General features: G+C 39.7%; 2 protein-coding genes and 1 long non-coding RNA gene across 5 annotated transcripts; 1 reads left to right on the plus strand and 2 right to left on the minus strand.

Moving 5' to 3' along the window:
• Window positions 1-359: 359 nt before the first annotated feature.
• LOC123453069 lies at window positions 360-8,107 on the plus strand. Of its 2 annotated transcripts, XR_006632696.1 has the most exons (4): window positions 360-458; window positions 1,159-1,377; window positions 7,458-7,548; window positions 7,658-8,107. It is a non-coding gene; the product is annotated as an uncharacterized LOC123453069 (long non-coding RNA). The 2 variants fall into 2 exon arrangements; XR_006632695.1 differs by lacking the exon at window positions 360-458 and having other exon boundaries at window positions 470-1,377.
• Window positions 1,930-5,719, minus strand: LOC123453068 (WAT1-related protein At5g64700-like). The gene is made up of 7 exons (XM_045129831.1): window positions 5,483-5,719; window positions 5,342-5,404; window positions 4,492-4,608; window positions 3,077-3,317; window positions 2,847-3,005; window positions 2,602-2,750; window positions 1,930-2,515 (listed from the first exon to the last, which is right to left on the minus strand). The coding sequence occupies exons 1-7, from the start codon at window positions 5,662-5,664 to the stop codon at window positions 2,317-2,319; spliced, it is 1,110 nt and encodes a 369-aa protein (XP_044985766.1). The 5' UTR covers window positions 5,665-5,719; the 3' UTR covers window positions 1,930-2,316.
• A 1,222-nt stretch (window positions 8,108-9,329) lies between the features above and the next one.
• On the minus strand, window positions 9,330-16,061 carry LOC123453070 (putative methyltransferase C9orf114). 2 transcript variants are annotated; one of them, XM_045129832.1, is made up of 10 exons: window positions 15,700-16,060; window positions 15,402-15,611; window positions 15,253-15,319; window positions 13,833-13,891; window positions 12,017-12,095; window positions 11,493-11,611; window positions 11,338-11,417; window positions 10,512-10,581; window positions 10,191-10,268; window positions 9,330-10,109 (listed from the first exon to the last, which is right to left on the minus strand). In XM_045129832.1, exons 1-10 carry the CDS (start codon window positions 15,964-15,966, stop codon window positions 10,044-10,046), a joined length of 1,095 nt encoding a protein of 364 aa, XP_044985767.1. In that variant the 5' UTR covers window positions 15,967-16,060; the 3' UTR covers window positions 9,330-10,043. The 2 variants fall into 2 exon arrangements, with proteins under 2 accessions (XP_044985767.1, XP_044985768.1); XM_045129833.1 differs by lacking the exon at window positions 10,512-10,581 and having other exon boundaries at window positions 10,006-10,109; window positions 15,700-16,061.
• Window positions 16,062-17,376: the final 1,315 nt, after the last annotated feature.

Here is a 17,376-nt window from a genome sequence, read left to right on the forward strand (position 1 = left end):
TCAATGATGTGAAACTGCTGGAAACTACAAGGGGGTAAGTAGTCCCACCATTTCATTTTACCTATTGAAAGATTGAGAGTATACTGGTAGCTTTGGCTGATGAAACAGAGTGGCACTCGTCAGTTGTGCCGTAAGAATTGCTCTGAGTATGAATTGTGTGAACATGTATTAGCTGATCAGCTCTGATTTTGGGAAATATTCTCTAAAGTGGCATCTGGTTTCTTTTGTAGGACTTGCTGCCTGACAATATACTTCTAGGGGGGTTCCTTTGTGCTATCAAGACGGCAGATTATAGCTCTATAGGAACTTACAGGCATATTTAAATATAAGAACTACATTAATGGTGTGCCTTTTAAAAGTTTATGTTTCTATGCAATATAGTTTGGTAACCTTATCAATTTCGCTGAGATGATTTTTTTTCCCCAGATTTCATTCACTTTCATATCTCGAACTTACAGGTACTTTCTTCCTTTTTTTCATGTGGAAAATATTCAGCGCACTTTTACTCTTCTTGGTTGTGGATACTACAGTAAATCTTGATCTAACTCAGTGTACCTCTAAGAGAGCAACAAAATGTACTTTATATCCTTATGATTGTTCTGTTATGATAGCAGGCGACTCAATTGTTGCCTAAATTGAGCCCCAATTAGTCTTCTCATTTTATAACAGGATGTCAAGAGACATTTCATATTATTTACGTTCTAGGAGGAAATCTATATTATACACAAAGTAATGGAGGGGGTGACCCCTTCCACTGTATAACTTTCTGACATGAAAATACTATATGCCATTAATTCAGGAGTATATCTAATAATTGATCTTACAAAATGTGTCAACTTCTGGACTGGGTCTAACAGTCCCATCTCACATTTCTCTTTTGAAATAGTTAAGGAGCTTTCAGCTATAGCTATACAACTTCTTGAGAGTAGTAACCTCATGGTACCATGTTTATTGCTCACACATCTATATTTTTTTTATTCATAAAATAGTTTCTGTTGAATCTTATTATCAAACAGTATTGGTATGGGCCTTTGAGCGTGTCAGGGATGCCAAATATTGAATCCAATTCTTTTTATCTTGAGCACTGAAACAATAGAATTTTTTATGTCATACTTATGCATCTATCTATAAGTGCTTCATGTTACTTTGCATTTCCAGGGACCCATCTTACAACCATCTGTCAGAAACAACACCTGGCTCTTAGTCAACTCCCATGACTTACATTTTTGTTGGTGTTCTTCCTGGTCTGACATTGTTTTTCGAGACTGCAGCAAAGATCCCCTTAAATCATAGATATCTCCATCTGCCGTGTTAGTTTGCCAAGCAACTACAGTATGGGTCTGGTAGATAACTCCCGACAGGCTGATGACTCTTAAGGTATGCCCTTTTTCATGTATACCTTCTATACAACATGACTGTTGTTTTGGTGTTTCACTGAGGCAATTGATGGCAGTAAATATTTCATCATTTTTGTTTCATGTTTATATGGAGCCCTAACTGAAGGCAGATTGTATGATAAGATAAAACAAAAAATATACTTCCTCCGTCCGGAATTACTTGTCACAAAAATGGATACAAATGGATACTATGTAGGCAAGCGAAGTATATGTGAAGCATAATTTACACTCATTTCTGAATAAACTGAGAATAGTAAAGATGAAAATTAAAGAAGAAAGGATCAGCAACATATGTGAAAAGGTCCAATGCCTTGTGAAATTACGGTAGCTATTTCGATAGTAAACTATATTGTTCTGGTTTCAGAGATAAATGCCAACTTCAGATCCATGGGATGACTCTTCTCCAACAGCCAATCAATGCCAATTATGGGGGGTTTAAAAATCCTTAAACAAGGGTATTAGGAAAGAAAAGGATTACAGTTGCCTCTTTTTTTGTAGTTCGTTGGATGTGTAAACTTGTGCAAGATGGCAGAAAGTCAGAATCTAGAACAACATCTGTAAAACTTAGCACTAATAAAGAAAACGATTACAGTTGCTCACAGTCGAAGCATGTATTGTCGTGATTACATATAAGGATGCAGAGCGACATTCCACTAAGGCCCGCTAAAGCGACATGCTAGTACAAATTTAACTAACCCGTGAAACTCAAGCTAGAACTTAATTGTCTGAGTTTTGACTACTAAGTTCATGTATCTCTGCCTATGTATGCACTTGAACTAAGATAGGAAGAGAACCCATTGCTCTACCACTCCCCACAATCTCCAAGTCAAACGATCCTACAGCTGCCTAATGGGGGATCGCTTGAGGCAGATGCCTAATAAGAAAGCTTGCTGCTCGGAGTTTTAAAGCTTGCCACACATCAGTCTTCTCTTTCACACCGCTTGATCGAATCTCGCGTTAATGGAGCTGGTTCTGGTGCGCCGCTTTCTTGTTCCTCCAAATCAAAGCTTGCTGCATTTGCTTCGATGCCTCCTTGCTTGCTGAGAGCTACTTGCTCTATCCTCTTCCCCCAGAGAACATTGTACAGACCACCGACCATCAGCACGCCACTTATTATGCTGTTCATCAGAAAAGAAAATTCTAAAAAAAAAAAAATTGGTGGTGTAGGTCTTCTGTCTAGCAAGCAAACATTAAGACAATGCACCTTCCAAGGGTGACTGCTTCTCCTATGAGAAGTGACAGAACAATGGTGATAACAAAAGTTAGGGGTACTGTCATGGCCAGGAATACCGGGCCGCACTTGCCAATTAACCAGATCAGCAGGTAATTTGAAAATGCGGAAACAACTATGCCCTGCAATGTAAAAGTAATTTCACAAGTCAGTATTTTAAAAAGAGTCTTCTAATCAGTTGATGATTTGCCTCCTGTTGAGGGGATTCTTATACTTACACAATAGACGATCGCGACAAGGCCTACATCCAGTCTCAGCTTCCATCTTGAAAAATCTCTCTCCATCACAAGAGCCATAAAAAAAGATTGAACGGTCGCAAAGAAAATCTGCAGGGTCGTGTTAAGCAACTTGGACGGATACTCCTCCAGCAAAGGGCCCTAGAATGCAACATGCATGCCAAATTTAGGGTGAACAAATTAGCTTCTGAACATGAATGTGTGATGTATACCTGAAACACCGTCCAAAGAGCAAACAGTAGAGTTGCAAGAGCCTGCAAGAGAATTCCCAGTACCCAGCTCCTTGAGGGATGGATATCAACTTGACTTGTGTGATGAAAAAGAGGGTGGGGGATGATAGATTTGAGCTCAGGTCCTTGGTATAGCGCTAGTACGGCAACACCACTGGCACAAAGCACTATACCAGAAACTTTCACAATCCCATGGAAGCTCCTTAGTTTCAAGGACTCCATTCTACCATAAGTGGAACAACAAATCACAAACTGATCCACAGTTTTTTTTTTGTTGTAATCATAAGAGTTCACATTCTATACAAAACATACTTATTTTTCAGGTCCCACTATTGTTGCGGCACCAAGTTCATCAAAGCACTCACATCTACACAAAAGTAGGTTTACACAACTAATGGTTCATTAGCTATTTTCAAAAACAATCAACAACTAATGGTTCAGTTACATGATGTACGATTACATTTTATTTTACCACAAATATTTTTTACTAAACTCAAAGAAGCACACTTAAACAAATTTGACAATGGCACACAATTAAATTATATGCCTGCCATAGTGTCAATTGGGCAAAACAATAAACTGGTACACAATTATCTGATGAACCGATACTTTACCCAGGGTTACCGGCACCTTAGGACTATCTCTAGTTCAGATTTCACGCGAACATAAACAATGGCAATTGATTAGCACTCCCACTATAAATAAATATAAATCTCTGTAACTATCTTATGGCTGGAAAGTTAATGAGAGAAAAGTTATCACTCAAAGGTGTTATCTCCACCCTTTATCTAAAGTTTGATTGAAGCTGGGCCCAGCTGTTGCACAATTGGGCTTGACTAGGCCGCTACAGTTTCTGGCCGAAAAATGGTTAGGCAAGCTTGGGCCTGGTTTAGGACCGGCCGGGTTAGGTTTGGTAGGGCCTAGGATGATCTTGCTATCAATAGAACATGTAGAACTGAATTAATTATTATATTTCTTTTTATGAACAATTGTAGTTTCCCATAGCAAAAGGAATATTTTTCTTTCCTGTGTTCTTAACATGAAGAGTTATAAACATCACAATATAACCATTTCGTTAGGCTGCAAAACATCTCTAAATTACAATCTCAACTATGCCCGCCACTGATTCTAATAATCAGGTGTTTATGCAAGCTATTCTTCTGTATATAACATATTCATGTTACTTATGTATGGATATCCTAAATACAAATTTACTAACATTAGCTTTATGACATGTGAAGGGGAGCCTTGGCGCAGCGGTAAAGCTGTTGCCCCAAAGTGGTCGGACCCTTCCCCGGACCATGCGCAAGCGGGAGCTATGTGCATTGTGCTACCCCCCTTTTAGCTTTATGACATGTTTAAAATTTTGTAATGCAATCATCATTAAAAACACATACCCTAACAGAAGAGCCAAAAAGAAAGTTAACACTGGTTGGATATTTTGTACTGCAGAAGCAGAAGTTGCTGAAGCATAACTGAGGCCAACAAACGATATGTTTAGAGAAGCAGACACCCTGGGGAAATGAAATAAAAGAAAATTACTAGTAAAAGATTTGCATACTTACAGTATAAGATGTATAACATTTATAAAGAAAAGGAAACAGTTAAGATAACTATGAAATGACAAGGGTCAGTTGTAAGAACAAATAAAAATGGTATGATTTTACACAGTAACTATTTACATAATTCTTAGCTTTGCATAATATTTCTGTCGAAAGCAAATCAGTTAACCTAACTAAATAGTATTTTTCCCACAAAGAGGATCAATTAGAAATATAGATTAAATATGATATAACTGAAATTCTCTGTCGGAAAGGCCGGCTTGCAATTGATGAAGGTGATGGGTATACTACACTGTAACCAAAACGGCTGAGGATTAACCTAATGAAAATAAAGTATTTTTTATATCACAAGGGTACATGGATGCACATAAAAGAACTTCAAACATATAAAGTTTGGATAACTAACAGAATGAAATAATTAGGGTATTAGAAGATGTCTAACAACTCCAAGTCACAATTCTTCACATGAATATACCCATTCCACTAAAATACAAAATTATGAAAATAATACTCCATCCGTCCGGAATTACTTGTCGCAAAAATGATAGAAATGGATGTATCTAGAACTAAAATACATCTAGATACATCCATTCCTCGGACAAGTATTTTCGGACGGAGGGAGTACATCATTGCAAATACATTTTTTTATCTAGTATAGGCAACACTTCTGCATTATACTTCCTACCCATATAGTGCATGCACAAATAGCTTCAGACAGACTTTCTGTGACAGTTGTGGGGCAGTTTTCCTGCAAAAATAAATGTCAGTGCATGCTTCCTTGATGAAATCCAGATCCAGGCAAAGAAGCAGCCAAAAAATTGCATACCTTTCAGTTGCAAAAGCAATGGGGAGTAACACCATTGTAGCTATTACATGCCTGTAGAAAACAAGAACGTATGTACTTGTACCTTGGTTAAAAGCAACTTTGGTGAGTATCTGCATAACCCCATAGATAAACCTTACGAGAAAGGAAACAACATAAGGTGATGTCTTGCCCATTGCTCTCATTTGTTAGAACTTCAAAGACGGTTGCTTAAATACTATTGCTTGTCCATCCGGGGCTAGGGGCACGTCATCAAACGTCATTGTCAGGACACCTCATCAAACCTTCACTGTCATAAGATTTGTTCAGATACGACTTATAGGTATCCACTAAAGCAAATAATATTTTGCTTATGTTTCACTATGTGGAGGCCGCACTATTCGCTTGCTTTAATCAAGGTCAAAAACCAGCAGCAATTTTTTTTAGGTCTAACAAGTTGATTACATCATGCTTCAGAACAGCAAAAAATTACACTGTACAGAACACAGTAATTGCAACAAACTAGGTGTTTTATCAGTTCCAAAGTGCGTGTATACTTATTAGAATGCATGATGCAACTACCTAAAAAGCATACTGATATAGATTTGAAGCATCCAGCACTCATATATTGTTGCATCGCAAATGAAAAGGCATGTGCACTAGCTTTATTACTCATTTCAGGGTTGTTCATCTTCCTATACATAAAAGGAGGTAGAAATTTTGAAGGGCTTTCACTTCCCGGTCATGGTGTCAAGAATTACATAATAATTTCTTGTATATTTTTGACAACATAAATAAAAACGGTCATACTTCAACCATCATTTACCTCGGATAAAAGAACTAAAATATTGTACCACATATTGAAGTATCGGAAATCTTCGGAGTGAAGGTTCCCTCGTTGCTCCCAGTGCACAATAGTGATGACGTGGAATGTGTGCCGCGTGGAAAACTAAAACATATTTATATTTCTAATGAAAAAACTGGTTTCGATATTTCCAACTTTGTGACTCGGATGTTTTTTGGACATTCTCTACAAAGCATAGTACTCAGTGACTAATGCTCGGTGAGTCAATTCGGACTATATATTTCCAAAGACATTATTCCGTTTGAAAGAGGCCTTTTAGTGGCCTCAGTTAACAAATGCATCTTTATGAAAGGGTGGAGGGATACGTGGCAAAAGTGACACATGCATGCATGATGTGGAAAGAAAAGGGCAGCAGTAAACAATTGCATCTGTATGAAGAGTAGAGGGATCAATGGCAGAAGTGACACGTGAAGTGGAGAAGGAAAAGGGCATGCAATGGCTATGGACAAAGAGTAAAATGATTAGAGGATAAGTTGTATTAGTATATATCGCCTTCTAAATGGCACTAAATCCAGAATAGCGCTTGCATGCTATTCCCTCTGTTCCAAACTAATTAAAGTTTTAGGTAAGTTTAGAAACATACATTAGTATCTACAAAATCAAATATATATAGTATGAATATATGTTTGATGATGAAACTGATTTGGTTTTATGATGAATATTAGCTTTGCGCCATAAATCCAAAACTAATGGGCAATGATTATAAATGGATCTTGCTGCTTACAATCTCACTAGTTTCAACAGATCAATACAACAGATGGAGGAAACAGTCAATCATCATCTGTCAGTTTATACATGATTCAGAAGCAAATTTGTCAATATAACTCAAATCATACAATTAATTAAACAAAAGAAGGACGTGGTAAGTCCTAGCACACTAATGGGCATATTTTTTCTTACTAGTTAATATATTAATGTTATGCTAATTAATTACTACTCCCTCAGTCCCAAAATAGATGGCATATAAGTTATTTCAAAAAGTCAATGCTTTCTAAATTTGACCAAGCGTATATACAAAAATATGAAGATAAACAATACCAAATCAATATCAAGATACACATCATTAGATATATTTTCATAATTGCTTTGTTCAATGTTGTAGTTGCTGATATTTTATTCGATATATTTGATCAGATTTAGAAGTCGTTGACTATTTGACCAAGTTTATGCGCCATCTATTTGGGGACGGAGGGAGTATTACTTTAGCAAACAACTGGTAGTCACAGTAGGTATTTTTGTCCATGTGGCTTCACTTTGTTGTTCTTTTACTTCACTATATGAGTTTATCATAACTCGTAAGAAAGCACTATCTCTGACATGAACACTTTCTGCAGTTGGGTGAGCATGAAATTGCATGGGTTTATGCAGAAGCTGGAAGGGTGGATGAGAAACCTCTACATAGGGGGGCCATAATTTGGTGATGCTACAGATGATTAGGCCAAACCCTAGTGGTTAGTATGTGAGTGTTATTTAGTTACATGCATGTCACTTTGTTACCAATCATATATGTATGCAGATTTGCTAATTTTGTAATTTATGTGATGTTATGAAATTTCAGTTACAACTTTCAGAGAAATTAATGAGCAGTGTCATTTTGAAGAAGGTATCCCAAAACAAGGGAGTATATTTAGTCCCTCATTCTTGACGAGGGACTAATTATTGGTGTAAATTATGTTACCTCATTATTGATGTAAATTATGTTACCTCAATATTGATGTTAAAGTCATCTTGATACGGAGATTATGCCATGATATAAATTTGAGACAAGTAAAGCTAGTAATCTAGTGGTTCTGAGTTCTGTCTTTGTAATGCTTAGCTCCTAAGCTACTCAGAGCTTATTAGGAGCTCCACAACTGACAAACAAAAAAAGAATGCTAGAACTTCTTTTGCTATTAAAAACGGAATATTGAAAGAAAAAAAATGTGATATTGCTTTGTGACCGGACAGCCCATATCATTTCGCATCTAGTCACCATCCCCAGCCATAAGCACTCATGTCAAACCAGTTGAACGACCATGAGCCATCCTTGCCAAAGACTTGACAAGTGACGCCAGAAACCACCTGGTCTCAGCCACTAACTAACCATTGTGTTTGTCCATATGTTTTCATTTGGTTATTTTTGAATTCCTTGCTTGGAACCACTGGATCTGACATTACCACCGTCTGTCTGTAGTTGAGTGAGCATGAATCAATGCCGAAGTTGGAAATGTGGATGAGAAGCTCACTTTGCTACCCCCTCTTCAACTCCCTCGGCCCACAAGTCAGTTCTTGTGGGCGGCCTGAGGTTGGCCGATTTCAAGCAATTTGTAGCAAATGGAGGTTTATGGGTAGGCTTGCGTCCTTGATGGATTTACCATATCATACTCCTTAGCAGCCTGTTCTAAACGTCTTGGTTTTGGTTAGTGCTAAGAGATTCCTTCCCGGGTTGAGTTTGAGTTTGCTGGGATGCTCTATGGTGTGGCGACTACATCGATCACGGCGCGCAAGATTGGTCGCGCGCTGTGTTTTCTCTGAACATTGGTTGGCAAAGTTCTTCATAGACGGAGTGCTGCGGCAGAAGAGTACTCTAGATCAGGCATGATAAACCAACCGCATTTTACTTTGGTATAAACAAAGGTGGTCTTGGTCCCATTTTTCTTGGGAGTAAACAAAGGTAGTTAAACTGACAATTTGGTATAGCAACCACACAAAGTACCTCAAATACTTGAACTTCTCAGGAGTTGTGTACACGTATGTTGTGTCATACTTATTCTATGGAATTGTCAGCTCGAGTAATCCTAATCTGGTGAATTCACCTTCTTATTTGTTTCTTTTTCTTTTACCGTCCAATCCTAAAAGTTGGTTCAGAATCTTTTTTATTTAAATCAGGTAGCCAGTTCGGATTGATGCGACTGAATGCAAAGAAATAAAACTTCTCTCGTTTTTTGCTTTGGATAACTTGAATCTCGCCTTCCAAAAAACAGTTAAATTCAATACCAGATCATAGAAATAAAGTACAAATCAAAATTAGTAATATTTCTTTCAATTTTGCATCATAATACCCCAATTTGGCACAAAATGTAACAAATTCAAATTCAAGTTTGGCTCTCAGAGGACAGAAATGAACACCACAAGTCAGAGCAATGTTGCTTGCCATTCTTGCAACCAATGTTTTGTTAGTAACCTTCTAAGCCATTAATTAAGCCAGCCAAATACAGTAAGCTGAAGCTTAATACAGTGGTACAAAGCTGCCAGGTGTGTAAATAAATAGGTGATACATCATAGATAAGGCAACTTGGAGCAGATAAAACAGAACACCGATTTTAGCCAATTTGGAGCAACGAAAACAAATCACCTATGATAATTATGCTCCCTCTCTAAACACTCTTTTGCATGGCACTGATCTTCTCAACTCTATCAATGCTCCCTTAAGAAAGTGTTCAAGCTATCTCAGCTTCTGCCTGGTTTTCCTCTAATTAACCAGGCAAATTCTCTTCTTAATTAATGAAAATGTGTGTCTTGCCTATTTCAAAAATAGAAGTTAAAGCTATCGCCTATTCTTGCACCTCCCCTTTGCATTTACAATGCTTGACCCGAGCAGAAAACCCATAGGTGCTACAACCTACAATCCAGCGATTGACCATTAAAAACAAACCCAAGGTGCATCTTCAACATGACATGAACACCCAGCATTCCATTTGAAGTGCGATGTTGTATCTGCATGTGTCTGCATAAAACCTTCTAAGTCACGATCCCTGCCCGCCTGATGGGGTCTTGGAAGTATTGAAGGGATATGAGAAGTGCCTCCTGGAAATGGTTGCCTACTCTCTCAGCACAACAAATAGCCTACATAAAGAATAAGCTTACAAGCTTTCGAGTGACACATACCTCTGTCCTTATTGTTCTGCTACCTTGGTTGGGGCATGTATTCAAATAAGATGGGAATACATCATTTGCGCCTTTGCCCTGTCAGAGGAACATGTCACTTTAATACTACGAACAACAATAGTACAGAGTACAGACACTAATTGATGACCAATCACATTATCATCCAATGGAGGTAACCTTTTAGTATTTTTATTTAATCATGTAAAAAAATACATGCAGTGATGATTCCTCGCTGTCATATAAGTAATCAGGTTGCATGCATGTCTGACAACAAAAGTAAATATCAGAATAGATGCAGGAAACTGTAAAATGCAACCATACATTCAGATTTGGGTCCTCTTCGATGCTTTCTTCCAGACCAGCCAATCCACCAAACGCAATTAAAAGGTGCCTGTGCAATGAAGAGCACGTTTTTACTAACAGCACAGACTCCCGCAATAGACTTCATAGATGTTGCAGGTTCTAAGCATAACTCGTAGATTTGGAATGTGGAAACCACATGAGTACATCCAGGATTTCAGATCATGAAAACCATGAGAAAAAATTGGAACCTGGCGAGTTCATGTTAACTAGGCTACAACCAGTTCAGGGTTTGAAGCTTCTGAGTTTTGATTGTCAGAATTAACATATCATAGGAACAATTATTTATATACCTGTGCAGTTTAGGGGTGCTTAGATAGTGAACAAGACCCTCTCTAAAAAATAGAAGAGGATGACATGGTCCATGGATACAAACCAGGAATCGATATAAAAAAGGTTTTACTAACATGAATTAGTTCATTATTCCAAGTGAATGTTCATCAATCATCATTGCCTTGGTCAAAAAGTTTTCTCTGCTTATGAACTGATCAAGCCGGAAAAAAAAGGTTTGTTGTTGATTACAAGTACAAAAGAGGTGCACATGTTGTTCAGCAAACTGGTGCTTTTGTGCAACTTCTCTCGGATAATCCAATTAAAATTTAAAAAATGAAACTGTGCGTCATTTTATTTGTTGAACTGCTATAGTTTATGTCTGCTCCAGTTATACCTCAAAATTGTAATGAATTGGCAAATAATAAGCTTCATAAATTCTAACACCATATCATCTAGGAAGAAGAAATTTACACAATCAGACAACCAAATCTGTTCCAGATGGTGGTCCAAATACCTGAATGAAGGTAAGATTAGCTCAGATGAAATAATGGTTTCGCCATGCTCTGAAGTGCCGATGATATGATCATATCCTTCCTAGAAGTGATGAAAATAGTAAATAATAGTAAAATAAATTATGTATTTGCATTATAACAGCCTTACAGGCAGTACCTTGTATGGCGAATCATTGATAACACCACTTAAATTTGAAGCATAGCGGACTTTATAGCCCCAATATGATCCCATTTCTTCGCTCGGTGAGGACGGAGGAACAACTTTCCTTACACAAGCTAGATGCACATACAAAAGTTGCAATCAGATGGCAAAACGACACAAGTACAGTTCAAGTTACTAAAGATAGAACTAGATGAGAACAAAGAGACGTACACCAGAGGTATAATAAAATGGGGTCTAGATTAAATATATTTGGCCACTGAAAACCGAAATGGCTGTGGCTCTCCAATATATATGTAAATTGGAATGTGACTCACCCAAGTGGGTGCAATAAGAACATGCGGTAAGCTGAAAATTAAAATATGGAAAATCCGTACAAAGTGTGAACCAATACTAAGGGTACTTAAATACGATATCAATACTACACAAAAGATTCCTAAATTCTACAAGTATTACCAAAATTTAACACAGAATCAACATAACCATGTGTATTGACTGGAGTAATTGAAACGGCCATTTACCTGGTGTAAGGTCTCTGTTGGTTCCCATGGCTACAGTTACCCTTTTTCCTTGTTCTAGGACTTGCTCAACCAGAACGTTCTGCAGAATTGTGATAACTATTAATTCCAAATCCATTAGATCAAGATGGTCAGATATTTGTCTAGAGGCAATTTAGGTGTAGAACTGTGGATGGGACGGTATGCGTTCTGGCATTTTGTCAAATATGTTAATAATAAATCGAGGGTCATCCAAAGGAAGACATGCAGACATTTTGTTTAGTACGTGAAGCAACAGAATCACATGTTCTATGATGGGTCTGGGCCACGAAGAGAGGGGGGGGGGGGGGGGGGTAATCCATATGGGGTAAATCAGTATCCGTACATGGTATCCCTTTTACAACGAAAACTTGATTGACACCAAAGAACATAATCTAAACTTTTCTAATGACCCATATCATTATCTTTGTATTTAAGCTTATAACTTGCCTAACCAAATTGATATCCTTACGAACTAAATAACCTGTTATACTTATATCCTTGATCATGGGACTACTCCTAGTTTGGTGCTGCCCTGTGATATTGGGCCTTCGACCCACCCATGACACCTTCATTTTCCAACATTTCATAGAAAAAACAATTTTATGGGAACACTCTAATTTAAAAACAGTCAAACACAATAAATGGCGTGTAAGCAGTCAGAACACAGTAAATTATCAAAGAACAAGTTTGGTTTCTCACCCTAAAGTTGGGTTGGTTACGACTCTGGAATCCCTACCGAGATATAGACTACCTATAGAATTGGTGGCTAAGGTGACCAGACCTAAGCGCAAAAGGAGAATATTGGCTCCATGGCTGCCCTCAATGTTTGGTCCACGGCAAGAAAATAGCAGCAGGGTGTTCCAGGGGGTGAGCAAGGACTTCCGGTCTGTGGCAAATGATATTAAGACGGAGGTGGAGCAATGGCAGCAGGCTTTCAATTACAAGTTGTGCGAACTGCCATGAGGAGTAGCTAGTGTGTGACTGCGTGCATGTTGCATGTGTTGTGCATTGTATAATATTTGATCCCAGCCCAAGTCCTGAGTATCTAGTTACTTCTTTTAATGAAAGAGTTGGAGACGCTTCTTTGCAGGTTATTTAAAAACAATAAATTACCAAAGTAAAACACCATTACCCATAGTAAGTGGTGCAGTAAGCTTCTTCTATAGCTTGAGGACAAGTTGATTGCTGTTATAAACCTATAATTTGTCTTCAACATAACACAGTTCCTAGAGATGATAATTTAGAATTGAACAAGTATTCTTATAATCTCAACATCCCAACACCCAAAATAATAAATCAAACCAAATATAGATAATACCACATTGTAGGTAAGCGTAATAGATCCATTTTATTTTAGTTTCAACATCCAATTGGATTCGCCACTGCTTCTATCAATTAGTATTACATGTTTGACCGTTTGTAAATGCAACTTAATTCAAAAACATTAATTATATAAAGAATAATGACTCCTGAGAAAGAAAAAAAATTAAATGTGCTTGCTTGTAATGAAATAGGCTTGCCACATTCGCAGACGGGTTGTTGTTGGCATGAAGCATTACTCAAGAATGGCATAACTTTATGAATGTTACACATATTTTTTCTGTCAAATAACTTGTATAGAGTGGGGTATTTGCTAGTATGCCACCATGGTACAAATCGGTTAACTCTAAGCACACGACCAAGAATTACATACTTAAATGAATACATCAAGCATAAATCATAATTTAAATTTCAACAAAACCCTTTCCTCAAACATGTGCAGGAGAACAAAATGAGCATATAAGAGTACCATACTCACCTGACTTAACCCAACATCAACAGGTGTACCCTTTGAACGATCCCCACCCAATGTTACACCTGTCGAAGTTCAGTATACTGTAAGCATCATGTCAAATCATACATGTGGAACATAAGATGTGATAGAACATCATTCGATATGACATAGCTGATCCTTAACAAAAGTTAGAGGTAAATAACAGAAGCAGCATTTAATGAAGCAAATAATTCTACACACATAACCATGTTACCGAGTACCATCGACAGCTCAAGCAGCCCTTAAGAAAAAGCAGAACAAAAGCCAAACAAAGTATTCTCTTAATGACATGACTGGTATAGTTCGAAATACAAAAGTAACAATCGAACGCTGAAATAAAGCTATCCAGGTTATGAAAAAAAGGACAATTGCAAGACTCTGCACCCTAATTTATGAAATGCTTAGTTGTGGCCCACATTCCAAAAAATATATCACAAGAACCACTACTAAGGTGGCCTTTGTTTGGGCTGCAGCTTCTGGTTCTCGGATTCTAGGCCTTCTAAAATCAGAATCTCAAACAAACACACCAAATTCCTATCTAGCTTCCTAGAATCTATTCTAAAAATGAATTAGCAGGCAAGCAAATCCAGAAGGCAGCGAGTTTGGTGATTCCATAGATTCTACAGCTTCCCACAAAAGAAAACGATTCGTTTTGAGCACTTGCCCTATTTTCAGTCGAAATTACGACAGAACTGACACCGCTAAAATTCATCGCCCCTGTCCCTCTTGTGTTCTTCTCCACCCCGACCTCTTCTCCATCACGAGCGAACAAAGCGGAGAATCCGGCGGATCCACCCGCACCGCTCCTGCTGGTGCCCAAAGGACGGATCCGCGTGCCTCGGCCCCTCCCCCACCTCCGGCAAGCATCCTCCGCCCGGCGCCCGAGCTTCATCTGCGCCGTCGCCTTTGAAGACTAGCTCACAACTAGATCCACCGCCCCACGCTCGAGCTTCAGTTGTCCCGCCCTTTGGAGTCTACCTTGCCACCAGATCCGCCTCCCAGGATCCTCCCCCCGACGCCTGAGCCCCAGCTGCTCTGCCCCTATTACAGAGTACCTCACCATCAGGCCAGCCGCCCGACAAGGCGACCTCTAGCTCCACGGTGATTATAGGCATTTCACATCTCTCAAAATTTCTACAGCTATCCAAAATCATGACAAATAAACAGTTGGATTCTGATTCTTAGGAATCTGCAGCTGCAGCTGATTCTCAAAATCCACATCCAAAGCGATTCTTAAAAATCTGTAGCCCAAACAAAGGGGGCTTAAGAGCCCACGGCAAATTGCCAAATTCATGTTTTACTATCAAAGTGCTCTCTGAATAAACTGAAACTCCATTTCATGTTGTGATCACACGCGACAGCAACCGAAATTGAGACCAATGTCAGCACAAGAGAGATACATCACCTTCACGGAATTCAGACCACTCGTGCTTGCGCACATGGTGCGGCGCGTCCAACGGCGGAAGCAACCCCTGCATAGCAGAAGCAGCACGAAGTCAGCGACCTCAAGAAATCCCCACTTTATCACCCAACCACCTTCTTAAAGATTCTCACCACATATTTGAAGTTCTTGTGCATTGGGAAGAGACGGCGGCGCAGGTACTGCGGCGTCTCCAAATACTCCAGTATGCGGACAAGGAACCGCGCACCGCTCTCCTCTTCCTCCTCGGCGCCGCCGCCGTTCTCCGCTGCTGGACTGCTGTCGAAGACGACAATCTCGTCGATACGGAATACAGCCGCCGCGCGGGCTATCTGACCGGCCAGCTGAAGCAGGGGAGGAGCGCTATAAGCATCCGCAGCTTAGGAAATGCAAGGTACAGGGAAGGTAATAATAGGGGGCGGGGTTACTGACGAGGGTGGCGAGCTCGAGGGACTGGGCGTTGTCGATGACGGAGCCGGCGACGGCGATGCTCACCGTCGGCTTCCGCTTCGGACCCGCCTTCTCCCCCTCCTTCCCGTGCTGCTTCTTCTTCTTCTTCTTGTGGACGGCTTCCTCCTCGGCGGCCGCGGACTCGCCGCCGTCGTGCTCCGCGGGGTCTTTGCGCTTGCTTTTCTTCTCCTTCCTGTCCTTGTGCCGGGACTTCTTGGCGGCTGCTGCCTCCGCGCATGCCGGATTCATGGCGGCGGCGGCGGCGGTGGTCGGCCGGGATGGATTTGTGGGTTTTGGTTTTTCTTTTTTAGGGGAACGGGCTGACCAAAGGGTTTCGGGAAGTGAGTGGCTTCCTCTCCCGTGCATATATCGGCCCAAGGGCCGTTGGGCTGTGGCCGAGCCGGCGGCCTATAAAGGCAACCGTTTTTTACACACACAAGAGTGCTCGAGTGTTTAAAGCGGTTTATTTTTCACCCACGGGTCTCTTCTCGGCATCGCTGGGTTCCCATCCATCACAAGCATGGAGGTTCATGATCAAACTCTCCTTCTCCGACCACCAAATCTCTTCCCTTTCGAACGCAATCCCGCGGTTGTGGGACAACGCAACACAAGAGTGGTGGTTGCAGGAAGGCGGCTTCGAGACTCCTTACTATGTCGGATAAGGACAATAGAGCCACCGCTCTACGAGCATGGGGAAGATCATCGGCCGACGAGCCACAAGGTCTCGGGTCACGCAGCGTCCTTGCTTCTTCGGTTCACAACGCAACCTTGTATGTTGTGGCATTCTGTTGATCCTAGGCAAGTTGGTGTCTTCCCTTTGTTCATTGAAGCTTCGGCAACAACGATATATGGTGACGACTGATGATGATTTTGTTTTTAGTTCCCCTAAGAGTTTCTTCGTAATTCTTTGGGTCTTTTTTTATGAAGTGTTGAGCCTATTGTGTTCTGGTTGCCTCTATGCGGCGGCTATGTGTGGGTCTTGTACTCTACTTTATGAATGACACATGATTTACTTCAAAAAAAGTCTGTGGAATCATGATGGATGGAGTTGATATAGTAAAACAAATTTTGATAAGTAAAATATGAATCGAGGAAGCGACAAAAGCATGGAATCATAACTGGATTCCTCGAAAGGGGATGATGCGTCATTGGTAGGGATGTCCTCCGCGGAGTACAAAGAAAGGAAAAAGTCCAAAACAAACCTTGAAGTCGTAAACGAAAGCTAAATCAAACCCTGAATTTTAAATCCCGGGAATTGGCACTCTGAACTTGTAATCCCGGTCTATTTTATACCCTAGACCTGTTTGACACACTGGGATTACTATAATCCTGACCGGGATAACTTTCTTCTCTCACGGACGAGAATTTGGGCTGGCCCACTATAGCACAACAAAATTTCGTGTAGTTTAAAAAATGTTCGCGTATTTCTAAAATTATTTAGAAGTTAAGAACTGTTTATGTTTCTTATTTTTGGCCCGAATTTAATTTCCCTTTGTATTGTTTTTGAAATGACTGTACTTTTGAAATTATATTCAAAGTTTTAAAAACCGTCCGCGATTATAAAAAATCACATTTACGAAAAATATTCAGAATTCCAACAGTTTTTCACATGCTTTGAAAAATCTTCAGGATTTTCACAAATTGTGTCACATTCTTCAA

This window comes from Hordeum vulgare, chromosome 5H (assembly GCF_904849725.1).
Source record: "Hordeum vulgare subsp. vulgare chromosome 5H, MorexV3_pseudomolecules_assembly, whole genome shotgun sequence".
Classification (NCBI taxonomy): Eukaryota; Viridiplantae; Streptophyta; class Magnoliopsida; order Poales; family Poaceae; genus Hordeum; species Hordeum vulgare.